The sequence below is a fragment of the Medicago truncatula genome, chromosome 1 (assembly GCF_003473485.1).
Source record: "Medicago truncatula cultivar Jemalong A17 chromosome 1, MtrunA17r5.0-ANR, whole genome shotgun sequence".
Taxonomy (NCBI): domain Eukaryota; kingdom Viridiplantae; phylum Streptophyta; class Magnoliopsida; order Fabales; family Fabaceae; genus Medicago; species Medicago truncatula.
Genome location: NC_053042.1, coordinates 28,377,695 through 28,396,854, shown reverse-complemented (window position 1 = coordinate 28,396,854; position 19,160 = coordinate 28,377,695). Strand labels below are relative to the sequence as shown.

The following is a 19,160-nucleotide window of genomic DNA, read 5'->3' as shown; positions in this document are numbered from 1 at the left end:
AAATTAAGTACAATTGTTTATGCATGATATTATTTTATCATATTCTCTTAAGCATTAACATTATTGGTTTTTATAATTGTAATCTCACCTATCGTGGATACAATTATGCAAATTTTGTTAAATAGATTAGCATTATATTGGTGACAGTCATACCCTATCGATGTGTTGTTATTAATATAATTGCTATTATTCAATGTACCTTAATTTTTATACTTATGTCAAATATAATTAGAGTACCATATCAATATTTAAATTTTTTAAGACATAAGAATTGTACATTGTGATGATATAGTTCTTACTTATTATTCTTAAGATCTCGAATTGGATTACAATAAGTAAGTTACTCTATTAAAAGACATGTAGCAAACTATATAAATTTTGCAATCCAATATTATTCTAATTTTTGAATTAAATTTCTATTTAAATGTTATTTTTGTATATATATATATATATAAATATTTTGGATTGCTATTATCCCTTTGTTATGTGAGTGATGGACATGCCTTATCGGTGTGACGTTATTTAACATATCATTATGTGATAGAGAAATAGTTGAATATTTTATTTAAAATATCTTTCAAACTTTTTAATTCAACTATCATATTCTATTCTCTATCAAGTGGGAGAATCCTTACTATGTATTATGTAACGTGATGGATATACCTTATCGGTATGACATTATTCAACATAATCATCCTTTTATGGGTAAGAAAAATACCTTATTAGTTTAACTATTATTCTCATCAAGTGGGGAACATATAATTCTTCAACAAGCGAGGAAAATTCTACATGTCAATTAACTATATCTTATAAACAAATATATTATTTGTTTCATAACTCTAGATATAAAATTATTGTAGAGACTTATATTGAGGATATTAATTATAGTCTTTTCATATAAATTATTATATACTTCCACATCCTTTTATATTATTGTAAACTTATTTTGTAATAGCAATATGTCGAAATCTCAAAGTTCTTAACAACTCTATTGAGAAAAATTTATTTATACCACTATTCTAAATAATTACAAATGGTATATTTGAGATATTTAATTTTACCATTTTAACTATATTTAGACATATTTTATATTATTGCTATTCTTTAATACTTATGGAAGGTTTTGACTATTTTCTCTTATATCCTCAATATATAACAATAAAATATAAGTCTAGTGTATTTTCACTGCGTGTAACTTGATATTTTCTCAAATGTGTGGAAGTATAATTGTAGCATTTGAGTTTTGAGTGAGTTATTAAAATTGTGAATAGAGTCTCATATCCTATTTTATAATAATAGAGACTCATCTCATTCATATGATGATAAACCTTTTATATATTCATCATACTCTGTCATATAAAGGTTACTATATTTATAAAATTCTTTGGAATTTTAATTGTAAAAGGAGATCTTGTGTTATAAAATTCTTAAATGAAAATCTACATTCTCCTTAATTCTAAATGCAGTATATGTGGTTAACTACGAAACCCAATTCTTGATAATATATGCAATTGATAAAATATGTATTTATGGGGTTTCATATTATTCTTGAGTTACCACTTGTGTTAATAATTCTGCTATGCTTATGTGCAAAATATGTAGTTGAGTTCGTGAAACTCTATTAGTTAAAATTATATCATCACTTTTGTTGATAATCTTGCACTAGCAATTAAGTATCCTACTTTTGAATATATTACATTATTATAATATTTCTGTGATCACTAATGAGAATCTCACTTACTCTTGTTTATCTATATGTGGGATCAATGGGAGTACACAACACTATATATTATGAGCTCAAATGAGAAATCTCACTCTTGTTTATATATATGTGAGATCAAGAGAAATGTGTACACAATATTATTCTCATTGTTGCCATATATTCTTGTGCACACTATAAAATATGGCATAGCTTAAGAGACTTTAAACTTTAGTCTCATTCTATTATATTGAGATATATATTAAAATTCTTTTAATATCTCAACAAGCATCGTAATTGAATGCTTAAGTCAATTTTGTTGGAATATGCACAATAACCTCTCAGCATGCAAATATATATTGTGCTTCTCTTTTACCAACATTCTACATTTGACTTAATACATCCCACGGTCCCTTAACTTATTTTATTTTCTCAGTTTAATCCCTTAATTTTTAAGTGTGTCAATTTGGTCCCATAAATCTTCCTCTGTTTACTAATGTGGTCCTTTCTGTTAGTTTTTAATCTTAAATGTCTAAGGTGAACTAACATTAAGAGTTGTCCACTATAGATCATATTAATCATTTTTATTTAAACCGTTTGATTATTTTTTTAAAAAGAGGACCATTTGATTATGCAGGTCTATTCTATCTAATGGTGCACCATCAACACCTAATTTTTTGTACATTTTCTTCATCTTCTTCCATACTCCTCTTCTTCATATTCATCAACAACTTCAAACATTCATCAAAAACATATATTATAACCCAGGAAAAACTATGATAAAAAACACAATAAAATACCTATTCACAAATTTCTAGCAACCTCATCTCATTCTTCTTTAACATCTCATTCAATTTTTCATTTAAAATATTCAACATAATAACCTCACAATTTTTATACAAACAATTAGAATCAAATCTCACAGACAACATTTTTTTCTCCCAAAATCAATAAATCAATTAAACACCGTTAACCATAACAACAACAAACATCATCAACAACAAAAACCATCAGTAGTGAAATTGAAAAGGAACGCAGCAATCGAATCAAGACCATCAATAGTGAAACCTTCACAAGAAGTAAGAGAGAAGATTGTGAGATTTCCAAAAAGTGTGGTTTGTATAAAAGGGAACCGCAAAAATTGCAGCAAAAAGTGCAGTTGTATAAAAAGATTGTGATGTTTTCAGAAATTGAAATTGAAAAGGAACGCAATGGAAACTTTTTGGATTTCATTTAATCTCTTCCAAACACGGAAACGCAGCCTGCATAGTTTTGATCCACGGACACATAACCAGCGTTGAGAGAGAGGAGAGGATAAGGAGTTAGATTTGATTATGGGCATTTGTGATTGTATTGATTTGGGGGTGTTGCTGGCTATTTGTGAAAAAGGGGTATTGATATGGGGATGTTGTTGTGTTGTTGCAGGAAGGGAGAAAAGAGAACGATGATGCAGGAAGGGAGAAGAGAGAATAGAGAAGAGAATGTGTTGTTGTTGTGTTGTCGTGAGGAAGGAAAAGAAAAATCTGGAAAAAGGTTGATGGAGATTTGAGAAGGTAGAAGAGAGAAGATGATGAAAAGTGAAAAAAAAAATAGATGGTCAAGGTTCACCGTTAAATACAATGGACATGCAATCAAATGGTTAAAATCATATCAAGAATTTTATACATTAAAAAACTAACAGGGGGGACCACATTAATAAACGGAGGAAGACTTATGAGACCAAATTGACACACTTAATAGTTAAGGGATCAAACTCAGAAAATAAAATAAGTTAAGGGACCGGGGGATGTATTAAGCCTTCCACATTTTATGAGGTTGTAAATAGTACGTACAATGTATAATATCAACACTCCTATCGAGTATGACATTGTGTTCTTGTAGTACTTATAATTTGAGATAATCATAAATGTTCGTTCATTATTGACATTTTAGTGGCCACATTAATCCACATCCTTTTTTCTTTAAACTAAGTGGCTATGTTAATCCATTTTGGAGATTCTTGAATTTCCTATTTCTTTATGGATTTTCATAGTCACATTTTTTCTAAAAAGTGGATTAATTGAATGTCATAGAACATTTATCGATTTAGACTAAATGTAATTACTCTCTCTTTATAGGCTATCCCTATAAGTAATTATTATTCTTATATCTTTATGGATATAAGACTTTTATAGAATTGAAAATTCATTGGCAGAACCACTAACCACAGACTTATATAAATGAGTATTGTAACTCATAATGATTTGATTAAGTCTATGATATTTTGGGTTAGTGGGAGTTTGTTATAGCATTTTTTAAATGCTTGGGTCATTCTTTAATGACACATTCTTTTTAAATTCAAATGTGTCACTATAAATTCATCATTTGTTAGAAAAGTAAGTCTTTGACCTGTATGATTTGTTTTCCATATCAGATTCAATTTCTGCAGTATTAAAGTTTATTTCCCTTTCGAATTAGTGCTTTGACCATACATATATTTTAAAATTTAAACTTTATATTCTTTTAATAATTGAGTATTGTCATCCAAGTGGGAGATTGTTGAATTAATTATTTAATTAATCAATTATGGATTGACAATAATCAATTATTATAAAATGTTATAATATAAATTATGGTCTATTGTGTTAAGCACTAATTAGTTGATGAATATGTGTGATCGGGCTATTCTTTCTAAATGGACCGTGATGGGTTGGACCATTTAGCTAAGTCCAATGAGAGGTCTCTGCCCTCAGCCATTTAGCTATTTAAACGTCATCCCATAATACGGTTAAACATTCTGACCAGCATGATGCAAAGCTAGACGGAATGAGGGTAGTCATTCCTCTCATGGCGGCAGTTATCATTCATCAACATAATTCAAGGTATACAAATTCTTCTTCCTTCTTTGATATTGATATGCTATAACTTGTATCTAGTGATCCATGGCTGAATACTAAAACTTTTATCAAAATATTCCCAATTTTTTCATAAAAGTGTGAATGTCAAGACTTCAGCTTCTCACTACTAAATTTGAGAATCTCATAATGAAAGATGATGAATTCATTCATGAATTTCACATGAGCATTCTTGATATTGCTAATACATCAAGTGTTTTGGGAGAAAGGATGTTTGAAGAGAAGATGGTTATAAAAATTCTCAGATCTCTATCTAAGAAGTTTGAAATGAAAGTCACAACTATTGAGGAAGCCCAATATATTAGCAACATGACGGTGGATGAACTTAGTGGGTCTCAACAAACTTTTGAATTGGCTATAAATGATAGAACTGAGAAGAATAACAAAAACATTGCTTTCATATCCAACACTGATGAGGAAGAAGTACAATGTGATGTGGATACTGATGCAAGTTTTTCAGATGCAATTGCGCTTCTCGGAAGGCAATTCAATAAGGTTTTGAAAAGGATGGTCAAGAAGTCAAGACTAAATGTCAAGAACATGCAGTTGAACATCAGTAAGAACACAATGGGTTTCATCGTAAAGGGAGAACTGATGAGAAAGAAAACCAAGGGAAAGGAATTCAATGTCATGAATGTGAAGGTTTTGGTCACATCAAATCAGAATGTCATGTGTTCCTCAAGAAACAGTAGAAGGGGATGTCTGCTTAGATGATGATTCAGAAGGAGAGCTTGATGATGAAATAGCTAAACATGTCACAGCTTTTAACGGTAGGTGCGAATCTGATAAAGATTCATGTGATGATGATGTTTCCTACGATGAGTTTGCTGATTCATACAAAAAGTTGTATGCCAAAAGTGAAACCTCTACAATTTTTTACCTATTTCTTCACAAACAAATTTTGGGAGCATAACTGTCTGCAGAACATAAGTTCGGCGGTGCAATCACTTAGCCACCGACTTACACCCTGTTAATAACATATTGATAAGCCCACTTGTTCACTTTCATTACGTTAAAGTTTTTTCGTCATAAGGCTAGCTCTACTTTTAGTATAGTATTTTGTTTACATTTTAAATTTTTTATGCCTTCTTAGCAACTAACTGTTGAGAAGATTGTGAAAGAAGCAACATATTTTGACACCTCTACTCATTCAACATAGTTTTATGAACATAGTTCTTTGTCTGCAGACAGGAGACCCTTTATCTAGCATCTGAGCTGAAAATGATACTCAAATAATTAACTTACATCAGGACTAGAATGAACTATGCGGAATTAAATTAAAGCTTTTGAAGTGGTATTGTACACAAGTGATAAATGGCCAATATCAATAATGATATACATAACCAACTGCACTTAACTTCTTGTTTTCTTGTAAGCACAAGGAGTGCTACACAAAAATTACAACATCAAAGATCAAAGATGCATCCATAACAACTTTTGTATTCGAGTGTTTGTTAAGAAATATACATTGCTAAAAGCTAAGATATGCATAGTTGTGTTCCTATCTGACAGTTTCATATCCACTTAAAACTGCATCCTGGTGGTAACTGTAGATTCAACGTTAACTGTAGTCAATGAACTATGAACTGATGCTTCCATCGCCCTATAAACCAGAAGCAGCATACCCTCTGCTCTGCACTCCTCCCTTACAAACCTCTGCAGCGCTACAACAATGCACGATTGAGAACCAATAATTCTAACTGACAAACAAATGAAAATAGCAAAACAATCTCTCAAGCTGCAAATTTCATTCACTATTAATTAACAATGTAATCCATGAAGTGACCAACACTCAAAACAAACAAAAATTCAAATCAAAAAACATAAAGCAAAAATGAACATAAATGTTTGACTGAATCTCATACAAGTGACATTACACATTAATAATATTATAATCAAGATCAAGGTGATATCAAACTTTCAACGTAGACTTTTGACTCTACCCGACACAAATCATTCTGAGTCTTCAATCTTATTATAGTATCATTTTTGGAATCATAAACGACCCAGTTCCATTTTGGAACATCATCTTGAAAGAGCAACACATGGTTGTCGTCCTCTGAAATGCATACTATCTTCGGACGGTAAACATAGTAGCCATGATCACCAAAGTAAGGAAGATGGATCAATTTAATCCATGACTCTTTACTTCCATATTCTTTCATAAGCCAAACATCATTGAAAGAGTTAGAATGAGAACATATGCACAAACAATCTCTTATCATACCCAAGGTAAAATAAACCGGCATTCCATCATAGTTAGGTTCTGAAATCTCTTGGTAACACTCTTTCCCCAAATCAAGAGAAACAATGGCACGCGATAAATTACCAGGCACATTAGAAGATGCAAACCAATTTACTGTGCCGCTGACGATTATTCCGGATTTACCATTGGGGGTCATAGAAGGGAAATCCTGAATCCTTCTCCATGAAGGAATTCCCAAAGTATATACGTTCACATGAGTTTTGAAAACCCATGTGCCATCAGATTCACAGTAATGGCTAAAGGCAGAAACAACCTTGTAGTTATCAATGAAAGGATCGTAGCCAAATGCAAATGTTGTGTAACCAAATATATGTGGTGGAATATCTAAAGAGGGTAACTTCTTTAATTTTCTAATGGAAGGGTTATAGAGAACTGCATGACGGTTGTTAATAGACATACAAAGGAGACCGTCACAAGAAGCAACAACGGTTTTATAAGAGTCTGGAGGAATGGGAGAATAATATTCAAGGAGTGTGGGTTCAGAGGTGAAAATAGAGTGAAGTTGAAGAGAATCGAGTGGATAAGACATCATACTAAACTCATCTTTAGATCGGATCCATGTGCATGTGACAAGGTGTTTGCGTTTGGTTGTTGACATGCGAAGGTATTTTTTGGCGAATTCGAGATCTTTTGAGATCAGAGAATTCCATGACTTGCAGACGCATCCGAATTGCACGAGGAACTTGGCAGGGAGTCTACATAGAATTTCAGTCACGAGATCAAACAGAATATGAGTCATCCGCTTGAATTGGCTGTGTAGTGGCAGCGATATTTTCCTCCATCAGTGACTGATTTTAGGAAGTAGAGGCGTGTTTTATTTTAGTTATGGATGACGAGTATTAGGGTTTGTTACGGAACTAATGTGATTAATTAATCCAACTAGAAAAAAAATGTATGATTTGATTTGATTTTTTTTAAAAATCATAGGATTTTTTGTAGAGGAGAGATTCTATCCCCACAAGATACGATATAATTTTTGTAGGGAATTTCTACGGTACACTCGTAAATTGAGGTGTACCGGTACTCTTGCTTCATAAATTTATAAACTAACGATCAATTTTATGAAATAAATAGTTATTTGTTGGCATTTATATTTTAGAAAATACGATTTCATACGTCATTCATTGTTTATAAGAATCATAGTAATTTTTTTAGATATTATCGTATAAAATAATCAAAGTTCTCTATTATAAGCGATAAAAATTCAAAAAAAAATCAATTTTATTTCATTTACGCTTTTGATGAATAAGATTTAATCATTATAATTATAAATAAGAAAAAAAAACATTTTTCTTCATAAAACAACTCATTTACCTATAAAATTAAAGATTTGGTGTACCGGTACACTCAAATATGTTGGGTGTACCGTAGAATTTACCATTTTTGTAACCTAAAATTTGCCCTCAATCACCAACATTGGAGGCCAAAAAGTTTTTAACGTTAAAAGAGCCCACACTTAAAATATATAAGTTTTCAAGAAAAACACCATCAAAATTAGAGATGATCCTAATTTTTCCACCGTTTTTTTTTTATTTTTCATAAAACAATTTCTAAAATAGTTTTAATCTAGAATAATATTCCTAATTTTTTTTTCCCAATTTTTTTTTTTTTAAAAAATGGGGGCTTGAAGCCCTTAGGCTTAAAAAAAAAAATACATAATAATGACACACCGTTCTTAATGAAATATTTTGTGATTTATTTAGAAAAATGATCACTTAAAGTGTAAACTATATGGTCCTTAATTATTTACTTTTTTTTATTCGATTGACTTGAATGATATTTGAGTTTAAAGTTGAAGAAACACATGTGGTTTTTTTTAATTTTTTATCTATTGATTCATTTGATTCTAGTTGAACATGTGGTTTTTTCTGTTTCGCTTTGTTTTTTTTCCTTTTTCTCTTAGTTTTGTAACAAAAAAAAATAAAACTCAGCTCATTTCCAACCGTGGCAAGATACATATTCATATCCAAATAAAGCTTAAAATAAACTCATAAAAATAAATAACCCAAATAAAATTGGTTTCCACAAACCACTATTTTGGTTCTAGAAAGTGTAACTCACACGAAAATACAACTTAATTCTTCATTATTCACTCGGTTAGTCATTTTCGTCCGGAACATTAAACATGATGTTAATTCAGTCAAAAGACGATGGCATGGCTAGTGAGAAATACAAATGGCTTGATAATGTGTTCTTATGGACAAAAACAAAAGAAAACCCTTATTTCTTCTTAATACTTCTGATTGTTCTTTAAGTTAATTGAGCATCCAGGAATGCTAACTTCACTAAATTATCATTGACCACTCATAAGAGAAAAAAGGAGCAATCAACAAGAGATATATACATTTCCAAAATGAGGAATTAAATTCAATGAAAATATGATACTCCATAAAAAAGAAAATACATGACAGAAGAGACTGTCACATAATTGCCATTCTTCATTTGAAGAGTCGTCTCTAGAACGATTACTTCAAGTTTAATTTCCAAAAGAAGAAACATCTAAAGAGAACATGCAGGAGAGTTGTGTTTAAAAAAAGATGCAACTTGCTGATTTTAAAACAATAACTAGTAATGTTCAGATGCTGAATAAATAGAATAAAGTGAGATAGCCAAAGAGGGAAACATTATAGCAATTAAAGTCAGCGTTTATATATTGATGGCTAAAATATGGTTTTGGTCCCTGCAAATATGGTTCGTTTTAGTTTTAGTACCTAGTAAAAAAAAATTGTTGTTTTTAATCCTTGCAAAATATTTTGTTTTTGAAAATAGTCTCTCCAGGGACTATTTTCAAAAGTAAAATATTTTGCAGGGATCTTTTTAAAAATCAAAAGATTTTGCATGGACTATTTTTCTAATAAATAGGTTCAGTCATCATGTGCCACATCTGCAAATCATCACAAAAGTGGGGTCAGGGACCACAACCAAAACGCGTCATATTTGCAGGGACCAAAAACAAAACAAAAAAATTACAGGGACTAAAACCAAAACGAAACATATTTGCAGGTAGGGTTGGGAATAGGTCAGACTTTGATAGGCCTGAGCCTGGCATATGGCCTTTCATAGGCCTATTTTTTTGGCCTGTCGACATGTTCTTCAAGCTTCTGACACTTTGTGTGTTGGAGGATGTGGTCTCATTGAGACGGCAGAGCATCTTGTTTTAGGTTGTGAATTGTTTGGGAAAGTTTGGTATTTATTATGTCACTGGATTGGTATTTCTTATGTTCTTCCAGGTTCGGTTGCGGATCACTACTTTCAGTTTACTCATTTGGTGGGTATGCCACGAGCTTCATATTTTTATCTTAAGGTTATTTGGCTTGCCTGTGTATGGACAATATGGAAGGAGAGAAATAACTGTTTATTCAAAAATACAGTAATTGATCCTTACAATATTGTCGAAAAGGTGAAGATGGATTCTTTTTTATGGCTCTCGTCAAATTCTGTAACTTTGGCATTTGGTTTTCATGATTGGTGGAGGCACCCACTTCTTTGTATAGGGGCTGCCTAATTTTTTATTTTTTAGCTGTTGGTGACTTGGGTTTGTGTCAGCCACCTAGTTTTTGTATCAGACTTTGAGTGATTCATCGTTTTTAGCACACCTTGTGCGGGTGAATCACTCTTCTTTTGAGCAATATATTCCATTTTGATTTGTTCAAAAAAAAACAACACACCGACCCAAAAAAAAAAAATCATCATCATCTTCATCAAATCTATAAACATAATCAATTTCATAACTCAATCAACAACCAATTTGTTCATAAAAAAAATCACTTTAATTTACCAAAAAACTTTTTTTTTTAAATCCAAAACCACAACAACTAGACATAACAACAACTGCTATGCTTCTCTAAAGATATCAATAAACTAATACCTTCACCTTATAACTACTCATCCAATTGTAAAATTTCAACTTTCATCTGTTCAATCTTAAGATCCATAGATCTCCGCAAATAACCTTTCTTCTTTCTCCTTCAACTACTTGACCCATTACTGCAATTTCTTAGATTTGGCTTGGGTTGAGTAAAGAGGAATTGATATTAGGGATTCACCTTGAAATTATAATTAAAATTTTCTTTAATAATTCTAATTAATTCTTTAAAAATTATCAAATAGATCTTGCGAGTTGAAACAGTTGTAATCTTATTAATTCACTGTCTTTATTATAATGAAAATTAACAATTAAAAGGAGAGAGTGGGATGAGATAGTGAGTGAGACTTTATTGTTGTTGGAATAGAAATGAGGAAGAAGGAATCAGTGAGGTGGAGAGGTAAAGGGGTGTTTGTTCTTGTTGGTGGCTCTTAGGTGGAGAGGTCACAGACGAATAATAATGTTAGGATTCCTTCAAAATTATCGCTGTAGATTTTGGATTTAAAAAAAATTGTGGTGAGTAGATATGAAGATTTTGGTTGATTTGGTCTAGGGAGATTGAGAAATTGTGTTGTTTAGATTGAAAGGGATGTTTTTTAATGAAAAAATTGGTTATTGGTTGAGTTATGAAATAGATTATATGTTTATAGATTTGATGAAAAAAAAATTCTGGGTTGGTGTGTTGTTGATGATGAAGATCATGAAGAAGATGATGGAAGGAGAAGGAAGAAGATGAATAATATGAATCCTAACGTTTTTATCAATTTTTTTAACAAAAGGACCAAAACAGGTAACGGAGATAAAGATAAAGTACTTAAATAATCTTTTTTTTAGTTAAGGGATCAAAACGATACCAAATAAATACTTAAATGACAAAAAGAGCATTTAAGCCAAAAGATAAATTAACTACAAAACAGTTTCTGAAGCACCATGCCATTTTTACATAAGGTTCCATTTCATATGAGCTGACATTTGACAATGTAAGCTAGAAATAGAAGCAACTTTTAATTTGGCACAAAAGTGGCTTTGCTTTGTCCTATTTGTTTTATTTATGATCACAACCATGTCATTGAATAGCCCTCCAAAGTTGAGGTTGAAGGTCATCTTTGATTTGATGGCATGTCAATATGCGTAACAAAATCACCTTCTGTTTGTTTATTCTAGTTCAAGTTGAAGGTCATCTTTAATTTGATGGCATCAACATTACTTTTCAATAGTGAAACTCACAAACCCCACCCAAGTGTTGCAAAATAAAAAAGGCTAAAATATGGTTTTGGTCCCTGCAAATATGCCTCGTTTTGGTTTTAGTCCCTGCAAAAAAATTTTGTTGTTTTTGGTCCCTGCAAAATATTTTGTTTTTGGAAATAGTCCCTGCAGGGACTATTTCCAAAAACAAAATATTTTGCAGGGACCTTTTTCAAAATCAAAAGATTTTGCAGGGACTATTTCTCTAATAAATAGTTAAGTCATCATGTGACACGTGTGCAAATTATCACAAAAGTGGAGCCAGGGACCAAAACCAAAATGAGACATATTTGCAGGGACCAAAAACAACAAATTTTTTTTGCAGGGACTAAAACCAAAACGAGGCATATTTGCAGGGATCAAAACCATATTTTAGCCAATAAAAAAAATTAGGTTCCAACTTGCGGACCAACGAATCAAATTTCATTAAACTTAAACCAACTATCGAGTCAATGAGTCATTGTTGAACTATTAAATTTCTGGTTGAACCACATGAACAAATCCCTATGAAAAAGTTTAAATAATAAAAATTTAATGTCTAAATCCTTCAACAACAAAAAATTAATGTCCAAAGATGTTAAAAGAATCATACTATACATTAAATAAAAAAATCAAAAATGGAAGAACAAATGGATTTTTTTTTTTGGCAGAACACAAATGGATTTTTATAACCAGTTGATAATGATCATTTAACGAAAAGTATTAACCGAAAAATCAAAATGGATTAGGGACCTTATCACACTTTTTTTTAGTTTAAAAGCCTATTTTAAAAAATTCAAATAGTTCAAAGATCTAATGATTAATTATCCATTAATTAATAATCAATTAAAAGGTTGTTCAAAAAATAATAATGATCTATTAAAATGTTTGGTCTCTATCCTCGTAAGCTTAGCTCAGTTGATATAGACAATGTATAAAATATGCAAGATATGAGGTTACACCCCGACCACCACCAAAAAAATGTTTGGTCTCTAAAGGAAAGAAGGTGAAATAATATTTTCATGTGATCTGCTTAACATGCATTTAAATTTTTTGAAAAGCAGCACATCTATGTGGTGTTTGATGATTGGAATTGTTTAAGTACTACACTATTGTTCAAATAACAATTTCGTCATTTATCTTATTTTCAGAGCATTTTCATCCTTTTGAGCTGTTTACATAAATTTTCAAGCATCAAATAAAAAATTCATATGAAAATATGAGTGAAGAATCATATATTTAAACACTAAGAACTCATTGACATAAAACCATGGATTTAAACATTAAAAATTCATATGCAAATTGATCAAAAGGACAAAAATGACATAAAAAAATATAAATGACAAAATCATTATCTAAAATTATGATAAGGGACGGCCAGAGTAATTTTGCCTTAATTTTTTCATTCTAAATGAAAATACTGTAAAATGTAAAACGAAATTTCTTTTGCAACCTGCTGACAAATCTGAACCAAATTTACCAGTTTCTTTTGTGAAATAAAGCATGTCTGGTAGTAGCATTTAGACTCAAACTAATCCAAATAAAATTAGGAATCAATATAAAGGAATTGAGGTCCCAATTAAAGCTAGTTTTATCAAAAATATTTTGATTGCGTTTATATGATATGACCAATATTAAGTAATCCAATCAAAGAGAATTGTACCTCATTTGTCAATTGAAATGTCTAGTCTTTCTACTCATACCAGCATAGACAAAGATAAACCAAAAACAAGTCTCTCATAGAACACAATTCAACAGAAATTAACTAACTTGAATAGCAACTACAGATAAACAAAGATGAAATAATTGAGAAATCATTATGAACGAAGCTTTCTCAATAACCATTTCTTTCTCAAATTAGCAGGTAATGCCAGAAACAATCTTGCTCTTTTCTCATCTTCCAAAAAATCACATGCATCTAATATCAGATCGTCATCCAAGTCCGGAATAGCCTGAAGCACCTTCATAACATTACCAACAGAAAAATTATCTTCTTTTTTTGTTTTATTCGTTAGCGATGTAACTGCAACTGCCATATGTTTCAACGCAACTGACATGCCTTCATTGTAGTTTCTTGCCTTCTTAGGCTCATTCAATGTTGCGGGTGCTTTTGTTTGATGTCTTTTTTTCTGCCTAGAAATATTTTTTCCAGCACTTAGAAGCAACGGTTCCTTATCTGCATTTTGAGGCTGAGTTTTTCTGGTAAAGATCCTTTCACTGCCTTCATCTCTGGTAGAGTTTTTCTGAGGCTGAGTTTTTCTGGTAAAGATCCTTTCAATGCCTTCATCTCTGGTAGAGTTCTTTCCACCGCCTTCGTTATCTGCATTAGCAGGAGGCTGAGCTCCTCCGATAAAATTATTTTCACCACCTATAAAGGTAAAATTATTTTCACCACCTATATGCAATGTTGCATTTTGGAGAGGCTCGGTAATAGTATCTCTGGTAAAATTATTTTCACCACCGATATCCAATGTTGCATTAGGGAGAGGCTGAGTAATGGTATCTCTGATAAAACTATTTTCACCACCTACATGCCATACTGCATTATGAAGAGGCTGAATAATGGTATCTCTGGTAAAATTATTTTCACCACCTAGATTCAAAATTGCATTAGGGAGTGGCTGAGTATCTCTAGTCAATCTATTTTCATCATCTATATGCAATGCTGCGTAAGGCAGAGGCTGATAAATAGTATCCCTAGTAAAACTATTTTCACCACCTACATGGAATGCTGTATCAGGGAGAGGTTCTTTGGTAAAATTACTTCCATCACCTGTATGCAATGATGCGTAAGGGAGAGGCTGAGTATCTCCGATAAAATTATTTTCACTACCTATATGCAATGATCCATTAGGGTCTGGAGTAGAGTTCTTGTTGCCATAAGATTTCCTTTCAAGAATTGACTTGCAATCTGCAGGAGCTTCATCACGACATACAATGCACATGCCGGAATAAAAAGGCATGCTTTTAATTCTGTACAGCCGGAACTTGTGATTTACCTGCAATTATAAGTAGGTGACTGAAGTAAACAAATACACGCTAAACTAACAAAAAGAAATGAAAACAATAGAGAACAGTTTATACCCTGATGCATTTTTGCCAAACTTGGTCATTAGCCACAACCTTGTGTTGTGCCTTATCCCAACTGAAGCCTTCTTTTCCAAGAAGTTCATTTATAGAGGAATAATGCCTACTCAGGACATTGAAACGGTTTTTCAACACAACCTTACCGTAGTGACATCCAAATCTATTGTTAAATGACTCTGCCATGTCCCCCCAGGCTTGCCTCGTGAATGTACGACCAGCCTTGTTCCCTTTACGCACCTGGTCCAACATCAGTTCAACGAAAACTCTGTCCATCATTGGAGACCAATCGATTTTACTTTGACTAGGAGTAGGAGGAGTCTGATCATCCACTCCTTTACTTGTGCTAGTATGGTCATCCAGTTCTTTTGAAGCATTTTCTGAGTAAAGTTAAAACCGTTCAAACATTATGAAACACGCCAACAGTATATGTACAAATTTGGTGAATATTGACTACAAGGAACTTCGCTATACAATAATATTTTATCAACAATTCATTTGGTTTTACCTTCATATTCAAAACCTTCGTCAAAACATGAAAGACTGTATCTCCCATCAGCAACTGTGTGGCCATAGATTATGCATAGATCATTATAACATGGAAAAAGTTTTTTTCTAAACACTTGAGCATCGGGGTGGGCCTGCACACACAAAAACATGATAATTGTAATGTAAAGGTTAATTGGTGGTTTTGAAATATTTGACGACGGTGTGTACCTTAATATACTCTTCCCATGTTTTATCATTAGCTGTGATCGTGTTTAGTCTCCCGTCCCATTGGAATCCATTTTGACTAGCCATCGCTTTTATTTCATAGTATTGCTTTTTGAATCGTTTGTAACGATTCTTCAACACATCTACATCATACTTGAACCCAAATTTGCTGTTAAATTGTTCAGTCATGTCTGCCCAAGCTAATCTGGTAAATACTTTGCCAGTTTTGTTGCCTTTGTGAACATGAGACAGCAAAAGCTCAAGAAAATATTGGTCTTGAGATGGAGTCCAATTAGCCCTCGAGTTGTCCAAATTAATCGATGAATCATCCCCTATTTCATTACCTGTAACTCAAATCAATCACTGTCTTAAAAGCATGAAGATCTTTCGCTAATCTATGGCCACTTAAAGACAGAGAAACACACACGCATCTCGAAAAAACTTCTATAATCTTTCGCTAATCTGTGTACAACAAAATTTACCTTGCATGACTTGATCCATTGCTAGTACAAATGTCAAACAAACTAAAAAGCAAAGTTGTCTCACATCCACATCAAGTTAAGCATCCTATCAGCAAACCTGACCATACAAAAAATTCAACTCAACAAAGAATATACAATGTACATTATCTCACACATTGCAGATATTATAGAAATAAGCTTGAAGGAGGTAAATTTTCATGCGACATATCATTTCATTTGTCTAATTAGTCTTTTAATTTAACTAAAATGGAGAAGTTATAATATGCATATGTAACATGAAATTGCTTTCGTAAAATACATAGATAAACGCAGTAGTAAGAAAAATATCAGCCTTGCCAATGAGGATGGACTCAATCTCTAAAACTGGAATTTTTTTTCATTCGAAAGTTTAGGAGGAGCCAAGGAGAGGTAGTTCTTCTTCTAAGTCAGAGCATACAACAAACCTCAAGAACCAATTATAGCAGGAATTACACCAAAGTATTTTTCTGTCAATTATAGCATGAATCACACCGAAGTATTTTTCTGTCAACCTTGTTCAGTTTTACATATTGAGCAAACCCCAATTTGCAAAACCAAACTACAAGTTTCAAAACTAAGAGTCTGTTTTGTATAAACATTTATCATACAGGTACTAATGCACAAGCTATTTCTATAACAAAGATAAAATATAGTCAAACTGTTTTCATTTTTCATATAAATTATAAGCTATTTTCTTAAGCTACCTGGAATAACTTACGGAAATAAGCTGAAAACAAATTATTGACATGTCATAAGTTGTTTCTGTAAGCTCTCTCAAATTGCCTCACACTCACAGGTGCTTATGTCAGTAGATAAGCTCAATTAAGTTCATCCAAACAAGCCCTAAGTCAAATTATAACAATGCTTGCCCCAAATTGATTGGCACCTCAATACTGGAAACACACTATCACAATGATCTTAACCCTAATTGCAGTTATAAATTTCTAAACATAAATAATTTGTTATATACTCCACCAATTGCAAAATTACATCAACCCCAATTTCTTCTTTTCCTTAAAATTGAAAGTTTTTTCATAACTTAGGTAATAAAAAGTTCAAATTTTTAGCACCCAAACAAGGAATACGAGAAAAAGGGGTTGTTCAGAAAACCATCGATTTCAATTTCCGTAAATAATTTCGACATTGATGAATAAAAGGGAAAACGATTGAACCCTAATTCAGTGTTTGGATACAGAGAAAAATAATAATTAATTAAAAAGAAAATAAAAGGAAACTTACAAAAAGAAGCGAAAGCAAACAGCGGCGAAGGATATGAGATGAGATGAGTTGTTTGAGAAATGAGAAGGAAGGAAGACAAATGACTTTTAGTGAAGCTCTTGTTTGTTTGGATACACATTCCTCTTTAATTTGTTTTTTATATTCTTTTTAACCCACTTTTTTTTTTTTTTTTTTTTTAATTCTTTAACCCACCTTTTTAACCCACTTGTCCGGCCGCAAGTTAAATAAATGTTAGGTTTAATGCATCCCCAGGTCCCTTAATTTATTTTTTCTTCTCACTTCATTCCCTTAACTTTTAAATGTGTCAATTTGGTCCTGTAAGTTCTCTTCCGTTTACCCAGTTGATCCTTTCTGTTAACTTTTTGAAAAAAACGTTAAGTCTGTACAGGTGGCTGTCCACGTTGGCATAACTCTTACAATTCTGAGAAGCTAGAGAGAGAATGAAGAAAACGTAGAGAGAGAAGGAGAAGAAAACACAGAGAGAAGAAGAAGAAGAAACGAAGTGAAGATCAAAGGAAAGGGGAAAACGTTGCTGAACCAGGAACGAAAACGAAAAGGAAGACAAAATTCAGGTTTGTTTGCTCTTCTTCTTCGCGAAAAATGTTTGTTTTTTTTTATTAGGGTTTCGAAAATTGTTGAAGGTTTTGAAAAATGTAGAAGTTTTGTATGAATGTGTTGCGTTTTAAGGTTGATTTCATCTTCTTCTTCGCGAATATGAAACTCATGTTTGTTCTGATTAGGGTTTCGAAAATTTGCCAGGGTATTGAAAAATTTCTAGGGTTTTACATATTTGAGTGATATTTGTACGTTTTAAGGTTCTTCCTGCATGGATTTGATATTCTATTGTATTTTCCCTTTTCAAAAGTTGATTTTTGTTTGTTGTGTTGAATTTTTTAGTTAAAGTAGGGTTTTATAATGTTGTGATGTGTTGTGTTGTTTGATTTTTGTCTGTTTGTGATGCAATTTTTTCGATTTTTGTGTACAAATTTAATTAGGGTTTGTTCTTTTCTTTCATGCCTTAATGGCTCAACAGATGGATCAAGTGTTTCAGTGTGTTTTACATCATGATGGGGACTTAAGTTGTTTTAATGACCCTGAGTATGTAGGTCCAGAAGAAATACTTGATTGTGACCCAGATTTCTTTAGTTATTTGGCTTTGTTAGCAACCTTAAAAGATTTAGGGAATATTACTCTTAACTCTCTGTCGTATTTTGACCCTGTTTTGGAAGATGGAATGGTTCGTTTGAATAGTGACATAGGTTGTAGAAGGATGCATAATATTGCATATCAATTTGATAAGGTCCATTTGTATGTTGTTCACCCTTTGTCATAATCTGAAATTGTAGAGCTTAACCCAGTGATAGAATACCATATAATGGCCCCACATGTCCCACATGTTAGGAATGAAACAAATGAAGTTCCCACTAGTGTAGGTCCCACTGCTGAGTGTGAGGGTGCAAATGTTGATGGTGGTGTAAGTGTTGTAGGTCCCACTGCTGAGTGTACAAATGCTAATGGGCCTGAGTTGGACTTAAATGACCATGGCCCAATGATTGATGAGAATGAATTGTTTGCTGAGTATGATAATGGGTCTGGTTTAGGAGATGATGAGAACCAGACTGAAGTTGGACAAAATAGTAATGGGCCTGAGCTAGGGAAGGAAAGTGTCAATGTG

General features: G+C 32.2%; 2 protein-coding genes across 3 annotated transcripts; both read right to left on the bottom strand.

The window, feature by feature from the left end:
- Window positions 1-6,494: 6,494 nt before the first annotated feature.
- On the bottom strand, window positions 6,495-7,598 carry LOC25483667 (F-box/kelch-repeat protein At3g23880). The gene has a single exon (XM_013612368.1). The coding sequence runs from the start codon at window positions 7,596-7,598 to the stop codon at window positions 6,495-6,497; it is 1,104 nt and encodes a 367-aa protein (XP_013467822.1).
- Window positions 7,599-13,587: 5,989 nt separating this feature from the next.
- Window positions 13,588-17,606, bottom strand: LOC25483665 (uncharacterized). 2 transcript variants are annotated; one of them, XM_013612366.3, is made up of 6 exons: window positions 17,486-17,606; window positions 16,229-16,325; window positions 15,750-16,090; window positions 15,541-15,673; window positions 15,033-15,412; window positions 13,588-14,947 (listed from the first exon to the last, which is right to left on the bottom strand). In XM_013612366.3, exons 2-6 carry the CDS (start codon window positions 16,245-16,247, stop codon window positions 13,766-13,768), a joined length of 2,055 nt encoding a protein of 684 aa, XP_013467820.1. In that variant the 5' UTR covers window positions 16,248-16,325; window positions 17,486-17,606; the 3' UTR covers window positions 13,588-13,765. The 2 variants fall into 2 exon arrangements, with proteins under 2 accessions (XP_013467820.1, XP_024633145.1); XM_024777377.2 differs by lacking the exon at window positions 17,486-17,606 and adding an exon at window positions 16,965-17,437.
- Between the last annotated feature and the right edge of the window lie 1,554 nt (window positions 17,607-19,160).